We start from the raw sequence: 23672 nt of genomic DNA, 5'->3' as shown, positions 1-23672 counted from the left end.
TGAGCACAATTTTGAGCATGGGTAATGGGTGCTGCCCAGCGGTTAGAGTTTGAAAATTTTAGATCTTGACAAAGCACCATACATGAAATTTCCGAAATCGGAGGATTTTTTTTTATGTGAAAAATCTTAAAATTGCATGAAACGTCGAGATTTAGTGTTACCTCAAAAAAAAAAATTTCAAAAAATATGATGATATTTTTTCGAAGTCACAGAAAGTCGATTTAAAAAACAACATTTTTCCAGATGACATCAAATCTCGACGTTTCATGCAATTATAAGACTTTTATCATCAAATTTTTTTTTCGATTTCTGAAATTTCATGTATGGTGATTTTTCAAGATCTATGAAAATTCCACTAAGTGGACAAAGAAGGGTTTTCTCCTTTCTCTATAGAAAGGTATTAGAATTGCTGGAAAACCTATAAAAACTATAAAATTAGTTAAAATTGAGAATTTACTTTTCTGGAAAAAAAACTCTTATTTTTAGAGAATTTGTTTAGTTGGCGAATATCCTGGACAAAAACCAGCAATATTTCAATCCAACACGAACTTCTCATTGACAACTAATTTGTTAATAAAATCAGAAAATTTGTTTCTATTTATCTATCACCATCATTACTGAAGGACAGCACAAAGAACACAAAATAAAATTGGTTTAATTAACAAGTTTATAAGCCAAAAACCCATGAGAAGTGTCAAAGCAAAACAATCAATTAAAAAGCTAAATAGGACAGTCTTGTTGAAACTGCTCGCAAATTGTTTTGATGTTTTTCGCATGCATGATATATCGTAATATCCATACAGGGTCCGGCACTCGAAGTGTAACCAATTAAAAAGGCCATAACTTCAGTTTGGAAAAGTACTTTTACTTAATTCAAAGTACAAAATGTGTAAAAATAATCCAAAATTCAGAATCAATTCACTTTTGCTCGATATGACCACCTTTTGCCTTGACTTGATGACTTGAGAGGGCGAAGGAGTTGCTTCGTTTGGCCGAAAGCGGTCAATTTCCGAACATTGTATTTTCTGACGAGAAAATTTTTCCAATTGAGCAATTCGTAAACTCTCAAAACGATAGGGTTTACTTGACCGACCGTTCATACGAGAATTTGAGTCATCGATTGGCCACCAGGAGGCAGCACCCGCAACAGATAATGGTTTGGGCCGCTGTAACCGCAGATGAGCGCTCTTCAATCGTTTTCATCGAGCCTGGCGTCAAGGTAAATGCGACATATTATCGGGAAAGTATTCTGGAGGTTGCTTTGAAGCCGTGGGCAGACAAACATTTTGGTGGCAGACCATGGACGTTTCAGCAGGACTCGGCACCGTCTCACAAAACTCGAGTGAACCAAGAATGGCTGAAAAACAACGTTCCGAACTTCATCACGTCCACACAATGGCTCTCGAATTCACCAGATGCGAATCCAATGGATTATTCTCTTTTATTCTTTCTCCGTGTACCGTATAAAAATGACGTAAACTCTTAATGGAAAGTTTATTTATTCAGAATTTGTGCGCATTTGAAGCGATTGTGTGAAATAATGTTTTAACGTGGAACAGTGAAGTGAGTTTTGAATGTTGCACTCTAATTGTATATGTCAAATGATGTTTTTTGTATCTTTCAAACTTCCGGGCTACGCCGTCCAGTGTATTACTTGTATTCGGTTTTTGTTTTCCGAGTGCTCAAAGTTTTCAGTGAGAGAGTCGATTTCACGAAGTCGAATGAAGAAGGCAGCGATTTAGAAGAAAAATTTTCAAAAAGAACTTTATGTTTCGTTCATGTCTTGCTCCAATACAACATCGTATTTATACCTGCTAATATAGAAAAGACAACCGCGACTGAAAAATTCTTTTCGACAGTAGTATGCCATCTAGTGGCTAGTAATCATTACGGTGTTATCGTTTTTTTCGGTGACAGTGCGCCACATAGCTACAAATTGCAGAAGAAAATTCAACCATTTATGTTGGTTGAAAATAACGTTTTATTTCTCTAATTCAACTAAAAAATTAGTTGAATGGAAATTACGTGTGCCTAAGCTAAGAAATGACAACACGTTGAATTGGTGAATTCAACTAAAAAAATAGCCATTTCAACAAATACTTTATTATTATTAAGGAAATCAGAAATAAAAAATCTAAATTAGCAAAAGTAAGATTTTTTTTAGTTGTCTCAAAAAATAACTAACTAAAATCAGAAAATCAACTAATGTTTTCGCCAAAATGCTGATTTCGGTCTTTCCGTGTGTCGTGCCATAGATCAAATTCAAAGATCAAATGGCTGTGACTTTTGGTTCCGGAAATATGATTGTATAAGTGACGTTACCGACAAAACGCGTTGTATTTTACGCGCTCAATTTTCTCAGAGATGGCTAAATAGATTTTAGCAAACTTATGTTCGTTTGAAAGCTACTATTGAGCATTTGATCAAGTTCGAAGATCAATTGACTGCGACTTCTGGTTCTGGAGATATGATGGCATGAGTGACGTAACCGACAAAAAACTTTGTTTTGTACCTCTCTAATGTATATAAGGGTGCGAATATTTTGGGATCCGCCATAATTTCTTAAGACGATGGTACTCAAAAGTTTGAGCACTGCGAAAAAGGTCCCCATACAGGTGTGTGTGTGTACTTTTCGAAGATATTTTTACCGCTCAATTTTCTCAGAGACGGCTGAATCGATTTTAACAAACTTAGGCTCGTTTGAAAGCTACTTTCGGGTCATTAATCAAGTTCGTATATCAAATGGCTGTGACTTCTGGATTCGGAGATATTATGAAATAAAAACGTAAATCAACAAAATGTGTTGTTTTTTACCGCGCATGTTTATCGGAGATGGCTTAACCGATTTTAACAAGTTTGGGCCCGTTTGAAAGCTATTTCAGCCCATTGATCAATTTCGAAGATCAAATACTTTTGGTTCCAGAGATATAATGGTAAAAGTGACGTAACAGACAAAACACGTTATTTTTTAACGCTGTGATGTATATAATGGTGATATTCTTTTGGGATCACCTCTAATTTCGTAAAACGCTATTTGTTCAAAAGTTTAAACACCTCGAAAAAAGTTCTCATTCTAAATTTGAGCTAAATCGGATATGGGTTAAGGGTGCTGCCCAACGGTTAAAGTTTGAAAATTTTCGATCTCTAAAAAGCACCATGTGGATACTAATTTTTACATCAATTGATTTAACATGAAATTTCCGAAATCGAAAATTTTTTTTGATGCCAAAAATCTTAAAATTGCATGAAACGTCGAGATTTTTTATATTTTTTCCCAGTCCCAGAAAGTCGATTAAAAAAATTTTTTTTAGATAATACTAAATCTCGATGTTTCATGCAATTTTAAGACTTTTAGCATCAATTTTTTTTTCGATATTCGGAAATTTAATGTTCAATTAATTGGTGTCAAAACTGTTATGAAAGAAGAGAAAGGCACTATCACACCACTAGGTGGATTAAGAATGGTTTCTTAGATTAGCATCGCTTTTCTCATACAAATAGGCAACGCAAATGTCAAACACTAGGTTGGAAAAATGATGCCGACTGTGTGACATAAACACTGGAACGTGACTTTGTGAATTACTCGAGTCAATCTGCATCAATTGGTGTCAAAATTAGTATCCGAAATTATTTAATAAAAGTATGAAATATATTTTCATGAGGCTGTTATGAAAAAAGAGAAAGGCATTATCACACAACTAGGTGTATTAAGAATGATTTTTCTCATCGGCATCAACAATAATTACAGTTTTCATATTTTGAATATCTTAACAAGAATAACCCTTAACTTTAACTTACCATCAAGCTTTGTGTTTTACAGATTTATATATAATATTATAGCTCATTTCTGTATCTGTGGAAAATAATTTCACAGCAATCGTATTTTCTGTTACTGGAATGAAGCAATGATATTTTTGTGTACCTTGAATCATTTTTGTTTGTTGATAAATATCATAAATATAAGAGATCTCAATCACAAACTTCTGCTCAAGTTCCTCTAAGAAGCTTTCCTCAAGAATTGAAGAGGTGGGGCATTTCTTGCATTCCCGGGGATAACAATCCTTTGTTCTTACCGTAGAATTACACAGTAAGTTTTCCAAAGGCGCTTAACAATCAACTTGAAAGGAATATTGCTTGAGGCTGTGAAGTATTAAGTCAAAATTTTCATATATTATGACATGCTGAAGTATTGAGAAATTTACAATGGTTTGGGGCTGAGGACAGTACCATAAAGTGGTAGTTTTTTTGCTATTTTCACGTTTCAAATTAAATTTTCTTAGAAACGGTGTAGAATATAGAACAACCCACCTGACAATGTCTTTGAAATTAGATTCAGAATATTCTGTGAAATTTTCAGAATGATTCATTAAGTTTAGCGGCCATGTTGTATTTTTATCTGACTGAAGAACTGCTGACAATTGGAACGCTCGGAAATGCATAGCTCTACTTGTTCATCGAATTTCTTGGCTTTGAACGCTTGTATCATAAATCTACCGTGACAAAGTCTAGATAATTTAGTTTAGATGCGATTAGTACATAAAAACATATATGTTATCGCGATAAAAATAAAGTCTTGTAGTTTTCTGTGAAACAAAGTCAGTTTCAATGCATCCGTCATATTTTGTCGTGAATACGACTTACTTTACTATGGGGCGACTTTTCAAAATAGCCAAATGGAAGAATAGGCAGAACTTAATCGTGAATATCTCGACTTGTATTAAAGGCAGCAACATAATTCTTTCACTGTTTCATCAAAAATATGATAAGGAATTTAGGATAATATTTTGAACAGTGTGAGATAACTACAAACAACTCAAAAATTGAGTTTCCTCAAAATTTTAAAACAACGTGGAAAACTCTTAACTTTTGCATGGGTTTTTCGCGCAAGGATGACGATTTTAAGGTAGTCAGGCACATATCTTCAACTGAACGTTATAAAAGGGGAATCGTGGTCGAAATTCGATCATTTCTTCTTGTGTGTAGGATGAAAGTAGACGTCGGGGCGAGTTGACGCATTCAAACAGAGGCATCGGAGAGCGCACGTTCTGCGTGGTTGAAAACCTCAAACGCTCAGGTCGTAGTTCTCATTTGCCTTCCGGTCGTCAAGGAGAGAAGACGCATTAAACCTGTTTCGCATCATTTGGCACTGCGAGCGGATGTGTCGGTTTGTACGCAAAGCTAATTTCAATTTAAGCAACAACGATTGATTCAGCTGCTGATGGTTTGCATTAGAGAGAAAGAAAACAAGAAACGAAAAGTTGACAACATTATATAAAATCAGCCGTTCTAATGGCTCTAAATGTTATCTAAAGAACGACTAAGATTACTTCTTTGCAAATCGAAGGTAGAAATCATCAGTTTAGTGAAAATCCAAAATAATTTGATTTGCTATGTGCACGTTTCGCTGTGCGAAAATCGTTGGAGAAAAATGTTCCGAACTGTGCTAAATATCGTAGAGAATACCACAATTTGGTCCTTCTAAAAGGCAGAAATGATTCCTGTACAGCACGTTTATAGTTTCTTTCAATGAAATTTGCAAATCCGAAATGAGATAATCGACGTCAAAAATCATTAAAAATTTTAGTAATGAAAAGGGGGAAAGTTTCGCAATTCACACATTGGATAAACTATCAATTTGAATTCGAAAGTGTAAATAAATCGTGTCAGCTTTATTCCTATTCACGACATCCAGTTATGTCTCTGATATTACATACCCGTACTTTTTTTCGCTTTGATTTCCTGATAGCATTCTGAAAAAGGAGAGAGAAATAAAATTGGCACAAGGCTGTCAAACATACAAACGTTTCATTGTATATGTTTCGCATTCAATCTTTGTGAAAGTTGAAAACCCATACGATAGATTTATGTGATAAAATTTCTCATCAAAATAATAAAATGTGCTGGAGCCCCTTTACCCTATACGAGAGAGTACAAGAGAAATACGATGCGCAAAAGAGAATTGAGCAAGCCATGTGGTCGATTTAAAACTCAACACGCGACCCTCTGTCCTCAGACCTCAACGCCGCAATTGTATTGAATGAAATTTGACGTAGACTTGAAAGCAAAAGCCGTTTCTGAACTGGTAGAACGCCCACTATTAGTGCTGATAGAAACGTAACCTCGGTGTCCTGACGTAGTTCTACTTATATCATCGTCATTAAACAACTTCAGTACTTCATTTTTTTATATCGGGATCCAATGGGCGGCCACATTTTTTGTTAGGAACGGCCAATACTCCTTGCACTTTAACCATTTCTTTTATCAGTGAGACCGTGTATTTATCCACATTAAATTCCTCCATCGTCACCACAATTTCGGTGAAATTAGGAGTGTAAAATTCGCCTTTAATTTATCAATGATTTCGTCGAATGCGGCAGCCTTAGCTTTCACTGTCTGAAATTCTTCAGATTCATTTTGTGGTGGATGGTCGAATAGTTGTTTCCTGATGCCTTCGACGATTTTCAAAAACTTTTCTTGATGATAATTGTCTGATCTGAGGTTTTTAAATGCTATAGGGGATACATTAATTCCAGAAATACATTTATTAAATATCTCCACATTTTGATTCCTCAAATCATCCGTTAGATCACTGTGTAGGAAGGATGCTGAGAAGAGTGAAGCTGCTGATGGTATTTCTTCAAAATCATATCTCGATGTAGCTAGCGGAATTTCTTCAAAACTATTATTCGATGTTATGTTGTGTTTCTGTCGATATGAATGTAATCGACATGAATCGTCAATATGCATTGTATTATTCACACTAGTTGCGCACTGCTGGTGTTCAATCATACTATCTTTACTTTACTTTATTTTACTTTACGACGCTTGTTACGATTTATTTATTAGGATTAAAGAAAACATGCCATCAACGCTACGATTCATAAGAAAAATTTGTAATATTAAATTGGTATAGAAACAGCCAGCTCAAATATTGCATCAACCATCAATTTGAATCCTCTGCAAATGTGAACAATCAACCACAAAGCGACGCGAAGAACAACGCACCACTGTGAACAAGAACGCGACGATAGCACTGGTCTGAAGTGTCAAAAGTACTTCTTCACAAAATTTACATATTGCTCAGCGCAACGAACAAATTTGGTTTGACGCATGCTACGCTTATCACACTTATTGGTTTTTTATTCAACACGGAGAGCACTCCAATGTCACGAACTGCCAAGGAATTAACAGTGAGGAAGAACAGTGAGGAATTCAATATTTGGCCACTGCGAGAGGGAAGTTATCGGCTACCGTCAAAGATCCGGAGTGAGCGAGGAATAAGAATCGGTCCCATAGGTGCTCATTATTACACAGCCACATTTGACATCATCACGCGTTAGAGTGGAAGGGTGAATCAGGTAATTTAGAGCTGGTATTCATCTCGAACGATGGTCACTAATTCACAAAGGCTTCAAAGAAATCACACAATTACGGAAGTCGAGGTTGGCGTCACGAGATCAGTCGCAAGGAAAACTCAAGTGTCGCATTCACGCACAGATTGTAGCGACATACAAATACGAAGGCGATCACACAGTGAGTAGGATGTCCTGTGTAAGAGAAGACTACTACTACTACTGATCGAATGCACCCCAACAGGGCTCCCTTATTTTACAGATTAAGAATCAGCACCATTTGCCCTCTTGCATCGTGTGACGTTATCATTCACGGTGTTGTCAAAAGCGGTCTTAAGTCAGATGCTGACATTGTAGAGCGAGAAGAGTGATTGTTCCTAAGATAGCGTACTGACTTGCACCGTGTAACGGCGCGGATCTTGTCCAGTTTGTAGCCATTAGCAATGTCGATGTGGATCAGAGTCATGTCGCCGAAAGCCATTTCGCCGAAAGCCGTTTCGCCGAATGTCATTTCGCCGAATGGGCCACTTCACCGAAAGCCATTTCGCCGAAAGGGTCATTTCGCCGATTCCTGCAATTGTCTTAAAATCGTAATGAGAATCGTATTAAAATAAAGACAAATTAAAGAGGATAACGTCAACGCACGTTTTGTTGACCTACAATTGTACTTCTTGAATATGGATTGATTCATGAACCTCAGAACGGAGTTCCCAAAGAAACTTGTTGACTATTACCCACTAATCATCAAAGCAAGTCCATAGGTATCTACCAAGCAAATGTATGTGGTATTTTCCGTTTACTGAATAAAAATATCTAATGCGGCTTCGCCACATCGATATGATTCGTGTGCTGTCCGACCTCGCTACCGCTCGTTCGGACCTAACTAAAGCAAAGAAACTAAAGCAAATTATTGGACAGACAAATACATTGCTCAGCTTGTTGATCTGTGTCGAATGATATAGAACACTTAGCCCACTGGGCCAATTTTTCAAGAGATTGCATAGACTTTCTATATGAGAAAGGCAATAAATGTACTTTTCTAGAAAAGCATCGTTATAACACTAACAAGTAGGTACAAATTGAAAAAAACCTGTTTTAATCCACCTAGTGGAGTAATGATGCCTTTCTCATATCAATTATACTATCATATATAATACTGTGGTATTCTTCAAAATAATTCTCTGCGATTCTTGAAAGAATAACCGAAATCGGTTTGTTTGACCGCCTACTTATAAAAACTATCAATTGGAAAAGATTTAAGGTCGATTTAGAATTTTTTTCAAGGTTTTTCCCCATTTTCAGTGATGGTATACAATTTTCAACACACTTTAGCCACAGGAAGTCGGATCCAAATAATATTCAGAAATTTTGTATGGCACCTCAAGACCTTTCATTTGAATCTAAGTTTGTGAAAATGGGTTTATCCATCTCTGAGAAAAGTTAGTGCACTTATTTTCACAATTTTTTGCACATTTTACCCCATAATTCCGGAACCGGAAGTCGGAACCAAATAATATTCAGGAATTTTGTATGCGACCACAAGACCTTTCATTTGAATCTAAGTTTGTGAAAATCGGTTTAGCCATCTCTGAGAAAAGTTAGTGCACTTATTTTCACAATTTTTTGCACATTTTACCCCATAATTCCGGAACCGGAAGTCCAAGTAATATTCAGGAATTTTGTATGGGACCACAAGACCTTTCATTTGAATCTAAGTTTGTGAAAATCGGTTCAGCCATCTCCGAGAAAAGTTAGTGCATAAAAACGTTACATACACACATACGCACATACACAAACACACACACATACACACACACACAGACATTTTGCGTACTCGACGAACTGAGTCGAATGGTATATGACACTCGGCCCTCCGGGCCTCGGTTCAAAAGTCGGTTTTCACAGTGATTGCATAACCTTTCTATATGAGAAAAGCAAAAAATAGAAAATTTACATTTACCTTCACCTTTACTTATACATTTTAATGTGGCAACCCTGCACGGTATACAAAATTGAACAAAGCACGCTACGAACGGAGCAAAGCAGCATGAACCGTCGCGTACTAGTTCTGCATCGTTATTGACGTCATGAACTCATGCATCGTCATGACGATTTGAATGATTTGACACTCATCGCCCTATAATTTCGGAACCGGAAGTCGGATCAGGAAGAAATTACACAGCATATTTGAAGACAGTTAAATCTTTAGTTTGAACCATGATTCGTGAAAATCGGCTTAACCGTTGCTGAGCAATCGTATTGAGCTCTATTCTTCACTATTATCGGTGCTTTCGGAAGTGGAAGCCGGAGACTAGTAGTCCCAAAGTAGTTTTATATATTCCCTAACTAACAAGATCTGCCAACTAGATGAATTTAACAGTAAGTTTTATATAAATGTGAACCTCGCCATCGCTTGAGGAAAAATACTTATGAAATTGAAAATTTTCACTAATCTCACTGTAATACCGGAACCGGAAGTCGGATTTGGATCATTTTCTCGTGGACTTTATAATGGATTCCACGATCTTCTATTTGTTGCTTAGTTTGTAAAAATTGGTTAAGAAAGTTCCGAGAAACATGAGTGCGCATTTTTCAATAAATTTGCACATGTTTACTTGTAATTCCGGAACCGGAAGTCGATTCCAAATGTAATTAATTAAAATCGTATGAAGCTATAAGACCTTTCTAATACCTTTTCTAAGTTTATGAAAATCGGTTCAGCCATCTCTGAGAAAATTGAGTGACATTATTTGTCACGTACACACATACATTTTGTGATCTCGATGAACTAAGTCGAATGGTATATGCACTCGGTTCCCCGGGCCTCGGTTGTAAAATTGGATTTCCCAGCGATTGCATAACCTTTATATATGAGAAATGCAAAACGTAGACATAAATCTTCAAATGTAAAGTTAGCTTTTTTATCAATTGGTTTCTCGTCAAAATATTTAATTTTCGTTAAAAGCCAACGTTTCGAAGCTTATACCTTCATCTTCAGGGCAAAACGACTGTCCTGAAGACGAAGGTATAACCTTCGAAACATTGGCCTTTAACGAAAAATAAATGTTTTGACGAGAAACCTATTGACCTATCTTTATTAGAAACAACATTAATTGGTCGCACCCGCATCAAATGAATCAGTAGCTGCCAAACCGTTCTTTTAATGCTAATAGTTGCTTTTAAGAATTTATTTACAAATATATACCGCGTAATTTGATTCTATCCCAAATTGTTCATGGTTTACTTTGACAAAAAATATAACCATAACTTCAGTTCGTGCTTGCATCTCATCCGACACAGTCAAAAATTACTTACGGTCGAGACGATAGAAACAAAGACAATACAGTGCATTGAACAATAGAGTGTACGAAGTGGGCGAATACGATTTAACAAAGCCTGAAACTTGGCCTACAAGATCAAATTCATTTTGTATTGATTTCAAGCGATGCAAAGTTAGATCAGCAGCAACCGAAATTGAAATCTTGCTTAAGGAACGATTGCATCTAAACGTTAATGATGTAAGTGAGACTCAATTCAACAAGGCGTCTCTGTGTGTATTATGTTCGAACGTGAAAGAGATGTAATTGCTTTTACTTCGGTTAATAAAGGGGTACACAGTGTTGATCATGATAATATTAAATATAAAATCCCTGTGTACTTGGTGGAAAATGCCATAGAAGAACGCGTGCATGACCTTCCCCCGCAGACCAGCGATCAGTTCGTTCGGGAAAGTATGTCGCAGTACGGTGAAGTTCTTTCCATCGAAAGAGAAGTATGGCGGATTGTTTTTCTGGGTATCCGGAATGGCGTGCGAGTGGTACGTATGCTACGTAATGAAAATTCCATCTTACATCATTTGTGATCAAGACGGGATACATCCGCTTATACGCTGATTACGTATGAAAATCAACTGGATACATGTTAGTTTTGTGAACAACTTGCACACTATGGCAAGCCTTGCACTGAAACTGCGAAAAAGGATATCTTCAAACAAAAACAAGGACAACCGCCCATCAACGGAAACTAGTGAGCGCAGTACTCCTGTTTCACCATCAAACCAATCAGCAACCGCAATTAATATAAAACAAGGCGAGTCTACAGAAACTAACAGCGAGCCCAAGACTGCGAATTACGAGGAAAACGAAGAAAAACGGAAAACAACAACGATACCACCGATGCGGCAATGGATGACAAGACGAGCCACAAACAAAGTGCCCCTCAATTATCGCTAGATAAAAATGGAAGCTCATCTCTCCCTAGAAAAAGGGTGACAACGTGATCCAAATTATTTTATCTAATAAAAACATGGCTCAATCGTGTGTGTGTATGTATGTAACATAAATGTGCACTCGTTTTTTTCGGAGATGGCCGGACCGATTTTTATAAACTTCGTTCGAAAATTCTCAAACCTTAACCGTCGGGCAGCACCCCTTATCCATATCCTATATAGGTAAAATTTTGCATGGGTTTTTTTCGAAGTGCTTGAACTTTTGAGCAGTAGCGCTTTACGAAATTAGAATATATATATATATATATATATATATATATATATATATATATATATATATATATATATATATATATATATATATATATATATATATATATATATATATATATATATATATATATATATATATATATATATATATATATATATATATATATATATATATATAAGTTAACAACATATCTATAGCTGATTTAGGAGTGACAAGCAATCAACCCATTCCCACGATCTTCCGTGTAGAACAAATATGCACCACCAGCAGAAACTAGTGGATCTTCCCGCATCAGCTAAAACCAGCGCCAAGGAATTCATGGGAATTAATAGCACGTTTCATTTAGATAAACACCGTAGGGCTCATCTAATCAGAACTAAAAATTTAGAATAAAGATCCCTTCTTTCCCACACTCGAAAAAGTGAAGACGTTTTTATTTATGATAAAACTTTTTTAAAAACCTTTTCCATAAGCGAGAAAGTTTTAGTGGCGCAGTCGGTAGGATCCGTCTATGTGTTTAGTTTTACCGGGCTTGCAACCCATCCGCGAGTGAATATCGTTGATTAGTGTGAAACTTCGAAATACGACGAGAAAAAACGTTACTCTCTGAAGCAAATTACTTTCCACCCACGAAGGCCAGCGACGATCGAACATCGGAGCAAACCGCATTCAATCGTAAGTACTAATATTTAAGTTTATAATCTGATTTTAATAGTGATAAAAAGTATAGTAAGTGTTATAATGTGTACCGATCGAGAAAATGGCTTATTACGATAGCGGGCGCGATCTAATTAGAGCAGAGAATGAACCTCTGCAGGAACAATTGGAGACCGCCGCTGCTCAAACTGAAAAGCAACATAGGCGATTGGTAATGATGCAAAATCAAATTGATGATGAACAACGTCCAATTAACGAAAAAGATAGACAGATTGCCCAACTTCCACAGATACCTGGTACTCAAACCAACATTATTGACTTAATGCTTATAGAAATGCGAACACCCCAGATAATTAGAGATCTCCCAAATTTTGACGGTCATGAAATTAAGTTACATTCTTTTATTAGAGCGATAGATAGCTTAATACAAACCATAAACAAAGCAATTCGTACAAAAATTGTAGTGGAGGCAGAAAATGTGCTCGAGTTATATGGCACAAATTTAGAATGGATGGACATCAAATATAATTTGATCACACATTATAATGATCGAAGAGATGAAGTGTCCTTGACGAGAAACCTTTTCGCCCTCACACAGATTAATACAGTTGAGGATTTTTATAGTAAAATTTCTTAATCAATATCACTTTTGGTGAATTTATTGAACAAAAAAATTTCTACCTAATAAGGTTTGAAAGTATTTTTTTAGGTCTAAGGGAGCCATTAGTACCAATAAAACGAGCCCAAGCTCCAGTGAGTGTAAAAGAAGCACTTCGATTGTGTATTGAAGAATGGAATTATTCTCATACACGAACCATTCCCAAATCTTTACCTACACCTCCAGCTGTTCCACAAAAACCACCCACACCCTTACAATGACCAGTAAAATTATCTCCCTACAGACCGCAATTCCAGCCGATTCAACAGAAACCACCACACGCGAAGACCTTTCCATTTTCCGCAACATTGACCAACTCAATTTCCACAACATAAACCATAGCAGTTCCAACACCCAGTACCGACAATTCCAGTTTTCGCAGTATGCCAACCAGTCGAAACAACACTGAAAAAACCAGAGATTCAGCAAGATAACGATAATAAAGAAAGCGAGATCGACGACCTAAATTTTCAGCTGCTGGCGGAAGAATATCAAATAACTTTGTTCCATATATCGAAATCAACGCTTAAATTTCTTATAGACACTGGTGCAAACAAAAAATATATCATCAAACAAACACGTAAACCTAAAGCAGTGCAGATTCACCGAGCCAGCGAAAGTTCAAAATGTCAACGGTCGTCATATTATAAACCAATTCGTTGAATTCAATATCTTCTTACAAATTCCTAACATACAAAAGTTGAAATTTTATATCTCTGATTTTCACCCATTTTTCGATGGATCAATCGGATACGAAGCTCTGGTACTAGGAAATCGCCATTGTCCGTTAATGTTGACAATGGCGATTTCCTAGTACCAGAAAACATTATCATTTCCTACAGCATATTCTTACACTCTGGATTATACAGTGCAGGAGATGGTCGTGCTTACCTAGCCATAACAAATCACTCAAACGAACCAGTGTTGATTGCCGAAAATTTGACAGAATCTCTTTTGAATCCGGTAGAAGATGCTACAAAAACTCGAGTTTTTCAATGCATGAACCGCGATAAAATTTCTTCGCTCCACTTCATACTCTGAGTATTTCACGGCCCTTAAAAAAATTACAGTCTCATGATGATTGGTGCTGTGTGGAATTTACCAAGAGAGAATCGCAAGTTGACAATTATCGCAGAAAATCGAATCGATGATTCGACTTGATGATTCTCATACTAGGTTGCAATATTTCAAAACCCTTGTGTAGACCATTCACATACATTTTCATAGACACAATTTAAACAAAGGTTATATGCACATAGTTAGAATAAGCGCCTATAGTAAAATGATTCTATCGCAATTATCCACTTCCCATACAGAATCGGATCGCGAAACGAGAATTAGCGACCGTTTGTTGCTTCAGAGAGAATCCCCACAGCAGCGAGCTAACCTTTGATTCTCAGACAGTCATCGAGAGAAATTCGCTCTCGCACTGGTGTCTATTCTATGTTAAATGCACCATACCGGTTTTTTGTGGCTGCGATGATATCCGCCTGTCTTTGATGGCACTGATTGAATCGTGTAAAGAGTTGCTTGTAAGCGTTCTTTGATACGATAAAAGCCATCCTTGAAACGAACTAATGCGATTGGACAGTGATCAATCAATGGAGTTTGAATTAAACAATTTTGAAACCCAATATTATTCAATACAAACAAATTCGATAAACCAGCTCATCTACAAGAACTGAGATTAGATCATTTCAACTCAGATGAAAACATGAAAACATTGAATGTGATAAGTAAACATCAGAAAGTGTTTTTGTTAGAAGGAGACAATCTAACCTTTACTAATGCAATCAAATATAGCATTAAGACTAAAAATGATTTGCAATTTACTCGAAATCTTATCGGTAAAAAAAAACTTATTGTTACCATTTTAGTCATAAAGAGGAAGTACAGAAACCAATTTGTTGAAATTGTTAGAACAAGGCATTATTAGGCACTCTACCAGTGCTTGGACATCTTTAGTCTGACATACTCGATAAGCTGCAACTATTTTTCCACTTTAGACTTAGCTTCTGGTTTCCACCAGATCGAAGTTGAAACACCCGACATTCCCAAGACAGCTTCTAGAGTAGAGAATGAGCACTATAAGTTTTTGAGAAGGCATTTGGATTAAAGAACGCTCTATCTACATATCAAAGAGTGATGGACAACGTTCTAAGAGAACATATTGGTATAAGATGTTTTATCTACATGGATGACACAGTTGTGTTTTCCAGCAGTCTTCAAGAACATTTAGATAATTCAAAGAAAATTTTTAATACATTGTCTAAGTATAATATGAAAGTACAATTGGACAAGTGCGAATTTCTGAAAAGAAGTTGACTTCTTAGGACACATTGTTACTACTTTTTTCCATAAATACGTTTATTTCATAGGCAATATACATAGATTTTTCTTCGCCGTGGTATCCACAATACATAGTACTTTAAACCTATTACATTTCGAATATCATATTAGAATGTTGGTATCCATTAGTTAATCTAAGCACTGTTTTTATCAAGCGATTTGCTATTATAAATTACATTAGAAATAAACAATTATTCTACATGATCTTATAACTGTTTCGGGTTTGTTTGTGTCAGTTCATCACTTTTATTCAATATAAGATAGCTAGCTATTGGTTGAACTCATAGAAGAGGAAGGAGTCTAACATAAAATAAAAATTAAATTGGAACTCTAATGGTCCTAATGAAATGATAAAGAAGTTCCATGTAAGGAAGGTCACGATAAGTAAGAATGTCGCGAACTGGGACATTGGATAGTTTACCTTGAGTACGCAAGGAATCTATTAGTTGAGATCTGACATCACGATCCTCCACGCTTGTCCAAACGACATGATCAATATCAATAACCTTCGCCACAAGCACAATGATTAGTCTCGGTCCAATTAGTCCAATTCGAAGGAGATGTGTATCTAACGTGTAGTGATTAAACATGAGTCTGGATATCACAAGAAAGAAATCTCTACTCACATGCAGTCCCCTGTACCATGCCTTTGTCGATATTTTACCAATAATTGAGTGCATCCACCGACCCAGATAATCTTTATCCCAAGAAGCTTGCTGGTAAGTGTTCTTTGGCGAGACGCGCTATAGAATTCGTTGAAAGCAATCGGTCTCTCATAAATTTCACCCTCAATAGCACCACGTTTGGCTAAAATATCGGCTCTTTCATTGCCTGGAATGGACCCAAACTATTATGATATGATAATTATTATTCAAAATGCCGTTCAGGTATTGTTTTATTTTGTCCCAGAAAAACGGTTTATTTTTACCAGAAGCGTTTGAGCGAATGGTTTCAATTGCACTCAGGCAATCTGTGAAGAGAAAATAATGGTTTGAAGGTAATGTGACGATTACACTCAAACTATAATGAACTGCTGCTAACTCTGCTATATAAACAGATGCAGGTTGTTGAAGCCTAAATGAAGCCGAAACATTAATCTTGAATATAACAAATCCAGTAACCTCTTCAATTCGTGATCCGTCAGTGTAAAATATATTCTCAGAGTAAATATGTCTGAACATACTTGTAAATTTTTTGGAATTTATATCGTGCGTAGGTGCTCCAGGATTCCACGCACTTCGTGCTGCATGGATATGTCGAAAAATAAAGTTGAGTCAGAAACATTTAGGAGGCGGTCATGGATAGGAATATATCTTGAAGGGTCGATTTCCTGTGACATATGGTTAAAATATACTGTCATGAATCTTGGTTGAGGTTGAAGTTCAACTAGCCTTTCGATGTTATTAATAACCAGGGGATTCAGCACCTCACATCTTATTAGCAGTCGCGATGAAAGCTCCCAAAAACGATCTTTCAATGAAAACTCCCGCCAGAAGTTCAAAACTCATTGTATGTGTCGAGTGCATGCAGCCTAAGGCAATTCGCAAACAACGATACTGAATTCACTCAAGTTTGATAATATGAGAGCTTGCAGCGCAACGAAAGCAAGCGCATCCATATTCCATCACTGAAAGTATCGTTGTCTGATACAGCTTTATTAGATCTTCCGGATGAGCACCCCAACCAATATCCTGTTATTAATTGAGGGAAATTTACTCTTTGTTGGCATTTTGTTATCAGATGCCTAATGTGTCCATCACAAGTGCATTTGGAATCAAACTGTTATATCAATCTTCCCATCAAATGAAGCTGAAGCTGCGCGGGATCATGCTTTCTTGAAAAGACGACCAGCTCTGTTTTCTCCGTAGAGAATTCGATGCCCAGATGAACAGCCCAAACGGAAAAGTTATGAAAGGTATCTTGCAATGGTTTGTGCAGATCAATAGCTTTGGGTCCAGTAACTGAAACCACGCCATCATCTGCCAATTGTCTTAGTGTACATGGGGTTACTAGACAGCTGCCAATGTCATTCACGTAAAAAATATAGAGGAGCGGATTGAGGCATGAGCCTTGCGGGAGACCCATGTAGCTAATTCTGAATGTTGCCAAATCGCCATGTGAAAAATACATGAATTTCTTTGACAAAAGGTTGTACAAGTAATTATTTATAATCTCTGGAAGTCCATGTTGATGGAGCTTGTCTGAGAGAACATCAATGGAAACTGAATCAAGCGCTCCTTTAATGTCTAAAAATACAGATGCCATTTGTTGTTTTTGAGCGGAGGCAATTTGAATGTCAGACGAAAGTAATGCAAGGCAATCATTCGTCCCTTTATTTCTACGGAAGCCAAACTGAGTATCTGCCAACAAACCGTTCGTCAAAGGATAGTTTTTTCGAACAATTTTCTGATGCAGGACAACATTGCAATGGGTCTATATGAGTTGTGATTGGCAGCTTTTTTCCCCGGCTTTTGAATGGCCATAGCTTTCACTTGCCTACAGTCAGTTGGAACAATATTTTGCTCAAGAAACTTGTTGAACAATTCCAACAAATGTCTTCTTGCGAGGTCGGGCAGATTCTTCACCAAGTTGAATTCAATTCTGTCCAATCCAGGAGTGTTTTTGTTACAAGACATGAGTACTATGGAAAATTTCATCATTGAAAAGGGGCTATCAATGGAACCATTTTTTGGAGAAGACTCCCTAATAATGCTCTGCGTAGGAACAGAATCTGGACAAACTTTCCTCGCAAAATGAAATATCCATCGGTTCGTGTATTCCTCACTCTCATTTCCTACGTTACGATTCCTCATTCGTCTGGCCTTACTCCAAAGAGTGCTCATTGAGGTTTCTCTTGACAAACCTTATACAAAATGTCTCCAATAGCTACATTTCTTGGCCCGAAGTATGCTCTTCTACATGGTTTCTAAAGTCAAGAATGTTTCAAAATTCTGAGGAGTTCCTCCTCCTCGTTTTAAAAACGTCTTGAAAGCATTTTGTTTCGCGTGTTTAGCATCTGAGCATTTTTTGTCGCACCTAGGGTTTGAGGTCTTCTGTTAGACGATGGACGTTTGGTTTGGGCTTGTTCTGCGGCCTCCAGAATCGAACAAACGAGGAAGTCATATTCTTCAAGTGGGGGGAGCTCTTCCATTGAGTTCAAAGTACTTGAAATACTACTTTGGTATTTAATCCAGACAATATATTTTGTCAACTCATATGAAATATTAACTGAATTAGCAATGCGTTTGCTACTTCTGATTGAGATGATGATTGGTAAATGATCGCTACCGTGTAAATCAGAAAATACTTTCCAGGTGCAATCTAGTCGAATTGAAGTCGAGCAAAGAGATAAATCTAATGCACTTCAACGTGTAGGAGGTCTTAGGATCCGTGGCATGCTACCCATATTTAATACCGTCATGATAAAATTGTCGCAAATATTATATATTAAAGATGATCTTCTATCATTGTAAACGGAACCTCACATAATTCCGTGCGAATTGAAATCTTCCAGAATCAATCGTGGAGCAGGGAGGGCATCGACCATTTCATTAAGCTGTCGTTGTTCAACTTGAGCTCTTGGAGGAATACATACCGAAGCAATGCAAATGTCCTTTCCTTTAATGTTTATTTTTCAAGCAACAACTTCTATACTAGAAGTCGAAGGAATGTATAATCTATAAAAGGAATAACATTTCTTAATTCCTAAAAGCACTCCACCATACGGAGAGTCGATATGGTGACATATAAAGTTAAAGTCATTAAAATTTAAGGCTACACACTCAGAAAAAGTTACATCTTTATAGATGCACATAAAAGGAGCGTCGCGATTCACTTACATTCACAATACGAAGCATCTAAAGATAAGACATATCATTGATTTTACAGTTCATTTAGCTGAAGCTTACATCGATACAGACGCAAATGTTATGGTTACATGTAAGTAGATGTAATATTGTGTCATCACCGAAGAAATTTCGCCATACTTGAATTTACGTCAAGCATAAATTTCATTTTTTAAGAGTGTATGTTTGATGTAAGCCATGTTTCGCACAATAAGATTGAATCATTTGCGGCGGATGATTAATTATCCATCAAATGATACAAAACCTGAGATAACTGGCCATTGAACTGACAACTGTTTCAACAAAGCTCTAGTTATTGGAAGGAATGCCGATATGATGGTCTTTAGAGTTTCAGAAATATTGAATGCTGCGAAAACCCCTTCTACCATTTCTGAAAACTTCAGTAATTCTGTTGGTGAATGTGAAACGAGGCCCCCTGGATTATTGTCATTTTTCGTGCTAGTTCCTGGATTGGTTTGTGATTTTGACAAACCACGAGGCACAGTTTTTTCTTTTAAATTTGGCTTTTTAGATTTAACACGGGGATCTTTTTTGGAAGGTGTAATTTTTGGTGTCTTATTTGGTAACTTGGGATGAGACTTCCTCCTCTTAACAGAACCTTGAGGAGTGACTTCACTATTTACATCAGAGTCAGATTCCTCTAGCTCTTGATTTGAAAAACCGTTTTCTGTTTCGAGTGGGGGGACATCAATAATTGTTTCAAGCATTTCTGCATATGTGCGCTTAGACCGTGCTTTAAAAGTCAGCTTCATTTTGTCTTCACGTAACTTAAATGCAGCGCATACTGAGAGATTAGAGGACTCTCCCCACAATAAACACATTTTTCAATGCCTTTGTCGCATAGATTATCCTTATGGGGACCTTGACATTTTATACATTTAGACTTATTACTACAATAATTAACTGTATGTCCGATTTTTTTACAGTTCGTGCAATTCATAACATGCGGTACGAAAAGCCGAACAGGAAGACGAATTTTATCGATATAGACATGGCTAGGCAACGCAGATCCGCAAATGTTACTCGAAACGAATCTGAGGGACGATAAGACTTATTTCCATCGACAATAGATACTGAGTACAATTGCTTGCACTTGACTATCTTAACTCCCTCAAGCATGGGGTTTTTTTAACGACCAACTCCATTTTTAAGTAAATCTTTGCTGTTAGACTTGCTTCAGTGACAACACCGTCAATTTCAACCTCCTTCGATGGAATTCAAACTCTATTTTCAACAGCAAATAATTTACAGGTTACAATATCATTCGCCTGTTTCAAATCGTTAACAACAACTCGAATTTTATCTCTATTAACTTTAGAGATTTCTAAAACTCCAGAAAAATTTGATGTCAAATCCTTTGCAATACGCATCAAATTTAATACCTTTTTCGAAAATAGACTATCCATGGCCCAGTGGTACCTTCTGGATAATATTTAGCCCTTGGAGTATTTAAGATCTTACTAGTATCCGGAATCGGATTCGCATGAACTTCCATGAGATCATCCATTACATTAACTGTTTATTTTTTTGTAAATTAATAGTATCAAAATGAAAACTTATGTATAGTAAAAATTAAAATTAAATTAAATAAAATTTACCTTGTTACCGTTGTCTCTGTTCCTCTGTCGTAAAGAACGACGTGAAGATTATCCAACGATTTGGCAGTCTTTTGGTACCGTTTTCTACTATCTCAGCTGCTCTGCCGTCGTTGTGGTCACCACTGAACTTGGTGTGCTGCCTGTACCTGACCCCAGGTACAGTGCTATTGCTCTTGGTGGCGATCAAATGTGATGCTTGCAGTGTAGAACCCCGCGATATATGACGTCTCTTTCGATCCTACGCAGCGTACAAATTCTGGTACCTGGTAGATCAGCACTGGGTTGCTTTAGCACCTCTGTGCCTTCGCACCTTTATGCGATGGAACCTCTGTGACTCGTCACTTCTATGCGCTCGCACCTCTGTGTCTCTACACCTCTGTGCGTGTGAATGGGATGGCCTTCGTTGCTAGCTTTCCAGTCGGGAAACGCCCCGAATATTGCCTTGGCGATTAGCACCAGCAGTTTTAACTACCTGCAGCCGTCAACTCACGAGCCAGTATAATCGAAACACAACCTCTTCGCTTGAATGGTTTATACTGAATGACCTTCATTGTTATTACTGAAGGAGTTATACCAAACCCTGACAAAATATAGATTATAAAAAATTGGCCATTGCCAAAAAGCGCAAAAGAACTCAGAAGTTTGCTTGGAATTTCGACTATTAAAATTTTTTCAACAATTCACCGAAGGACAATAACAAAACTTTCTTTTGAAGTACCTCAATTTACAAAATTGTTCAAGGAGTACATGGATTCGAAACGAACAAATTGTGTTCTATATCCTGAATCTGTAATGAGTATCATCCAAACTGTTTATAAAAATTACTTCAGCTGAAATCTGAAAACAACTGAAGAACAAAGTCTCGTTATAGAAAAAATACACGAGGTAGCTCACCAGAGCAGTTTGTGAGAATAAAAAACAAATATTCAAAAAATACTTTTCTCAAAAATGAAATTCTAGATCCAGATATACATATACATCCGTATAATATATGTCATTCATTCCCATTAAGTCTACAACTATATCTGATATTAGGAAAGGTTTGTTGAAATATTTCGCAAGATACGGAACACCAACATCAATTGTAAGTGACAACGAAGCTGCAGAAATTATAAGTTTGATACAAAATTTAAACAAAGAAATGCATTTTATACCCGCGAACCACAGCACGAGCAATGGTTTGGTCGAAAGATTTCACTCAACGGTAGCAGAAATCTTTCGATGTATCAAGCACCAATATGGCGATTTAAATAACAAGGAAATTTTCTTGATTGTTTGTACTTTATATAACAACCCGATCTATTCCCCAACCAGACTCAAGCCACTGGAAATATTTTACGGTCTTAAAAACGGAGATGAAAGACCTCTAAATATTGACACAATGCTTGAAGAAAGAAATAAGTTTTATGACGAAGTAAGCTTGACCAACGAAAAAAGCAGATCTAAAGATTTACTTTATCATAACAAAAATCTAGAAACAGAACCTCACATGGATGAAAATGAACCCATATATAAAAAAGTACAAGGAATCAAAAGGAAAACTGTGGAAAGGTATTTCCAAACCAGAGCTATAGAAGACAAAGGTAAAACAGTTCTGGATAGTACTGGTTGGGAAATACATACAGAAAATATAAAAAGAATTTGATACTAACATATGCTTTCTTTCAGATGGGATTGTGGATCATCCTTATTGTCTGTATACCGTTTTCCTGTCCCAAGACTATACAAATTCATAATATGAAAAATATATCAGCAGCACTGACACTAAATTCAGGTCAAGGAAAAGTTTTGGAAGGATACAATTGATTGTTTCATATAATTGATTTAAAAGAAACTTAAAAGACTAGTAGAAAAAATTAACCGTACAACAGTACAGTTTTATTACCTATAAGTTTCAGGAAATAAATAACACTTACACATTAATCTTATCAAATCCTTTCAGGAGTAAAAGATCTATTGAAATACTAGGCAGTGCTATAAAATTCATAACGGGAAATCTTGATGCAAACGATACGCGAACAATTAATTCAAATTTGAACAACGTCAAGAAAACTGAAAAAAGTTTATTTATAAAAATACCAAATGATTAACGAAGTATAACGGGAAATCTTGATGCAAACGATATGCGAACAATTAATTCAAATCTGAACAACGTCAAGAAAACTTTATTTAGAAATAAACCAAATGATTAACGAAGTATTATCATTTGGTTATCACTTTTAAATGCCGGAATTAAAAAATATGAAACACTTGTATTTTTTTTTTAATAATTATTTATTGGAATATGAGTTAAAATTAAATTATTAAGATTTAAATTGGGTGTTCAGCCACAAGTGGTGACTTTTCAGCCCTATTATATATCTGATTTGGTTATTACCATGAGGACATTATTTGCTTCCGCAATTCTGAGATTTTTGTGTAGGGAAAATTCAAAACCTACTTGTATTGTGTATTGGGGAAAAGGAACTTATATACTAACTTACTAACTAATACAGAGAGCGAATCGATTCAATTGAAGATTGCATCGGAATTTGTTTATAATATTATGTGACAATACATCTAATGGTTCTATATTTGTGAGTCTGTGTAACTCATTTGTACTAAACCAGGGAGGACGCTTCAAAATCATTTTCAGAATTTTATTCTGAATCCTTTGAAGCGTTTTCTTCCTGGTGGAACAACAACTTGAC

General features: G+C 36.4%; 1 protein-coding gene across 4 annotated transcripts in view; it reads right to left on the bottom strand.

Moving 5' to 3' along the window:
- The window catches only part of LOC131431865 (uncharacterized), a 339850-nt gene that overhangs the window by 221200 nt on the left and 94978 nt on the right, over positions 1-23672 (bottom strand). For 2 of the 4 annotated variants that reach the window (XM_058597779.1, XM_058597783.1), the window contains exon 2: positions 5715-5750. The exons of 1 other annotated variant lie outside the window; for it this stretch is intronic. In XM_058597779.1, the coding sequence (XP_058453762.1) occupies positions 5715-5750 (36 nt within the window). The remainder of the gene's footprint in view (positions 1-5714; positions 5751-23672) is intronic. One more of the 4 variants, XM_058597780.1, reaches the window with a different exon arrangement.

This window comes from Malaya genurostris, chromosome 2, assembly GCF_030247185.1.
Source record: "Malaya genurostris strain Urasoe2022 chromosome 2, Malgen_1.1, whole genome shotgun sequence".
Classification (NCBI taxonomy): domain Eukaryota; kingdom Metazoa; phylum Arthropoda; class Insecta; order Diptera; family Culicidae; genus Malaya; species Malaya genurostris.
The sequence above is the reverse complement of the archived record's forward strand: the minus strand, read 5'-3'. Positions and strand labels throughout refer to the sequence as shown.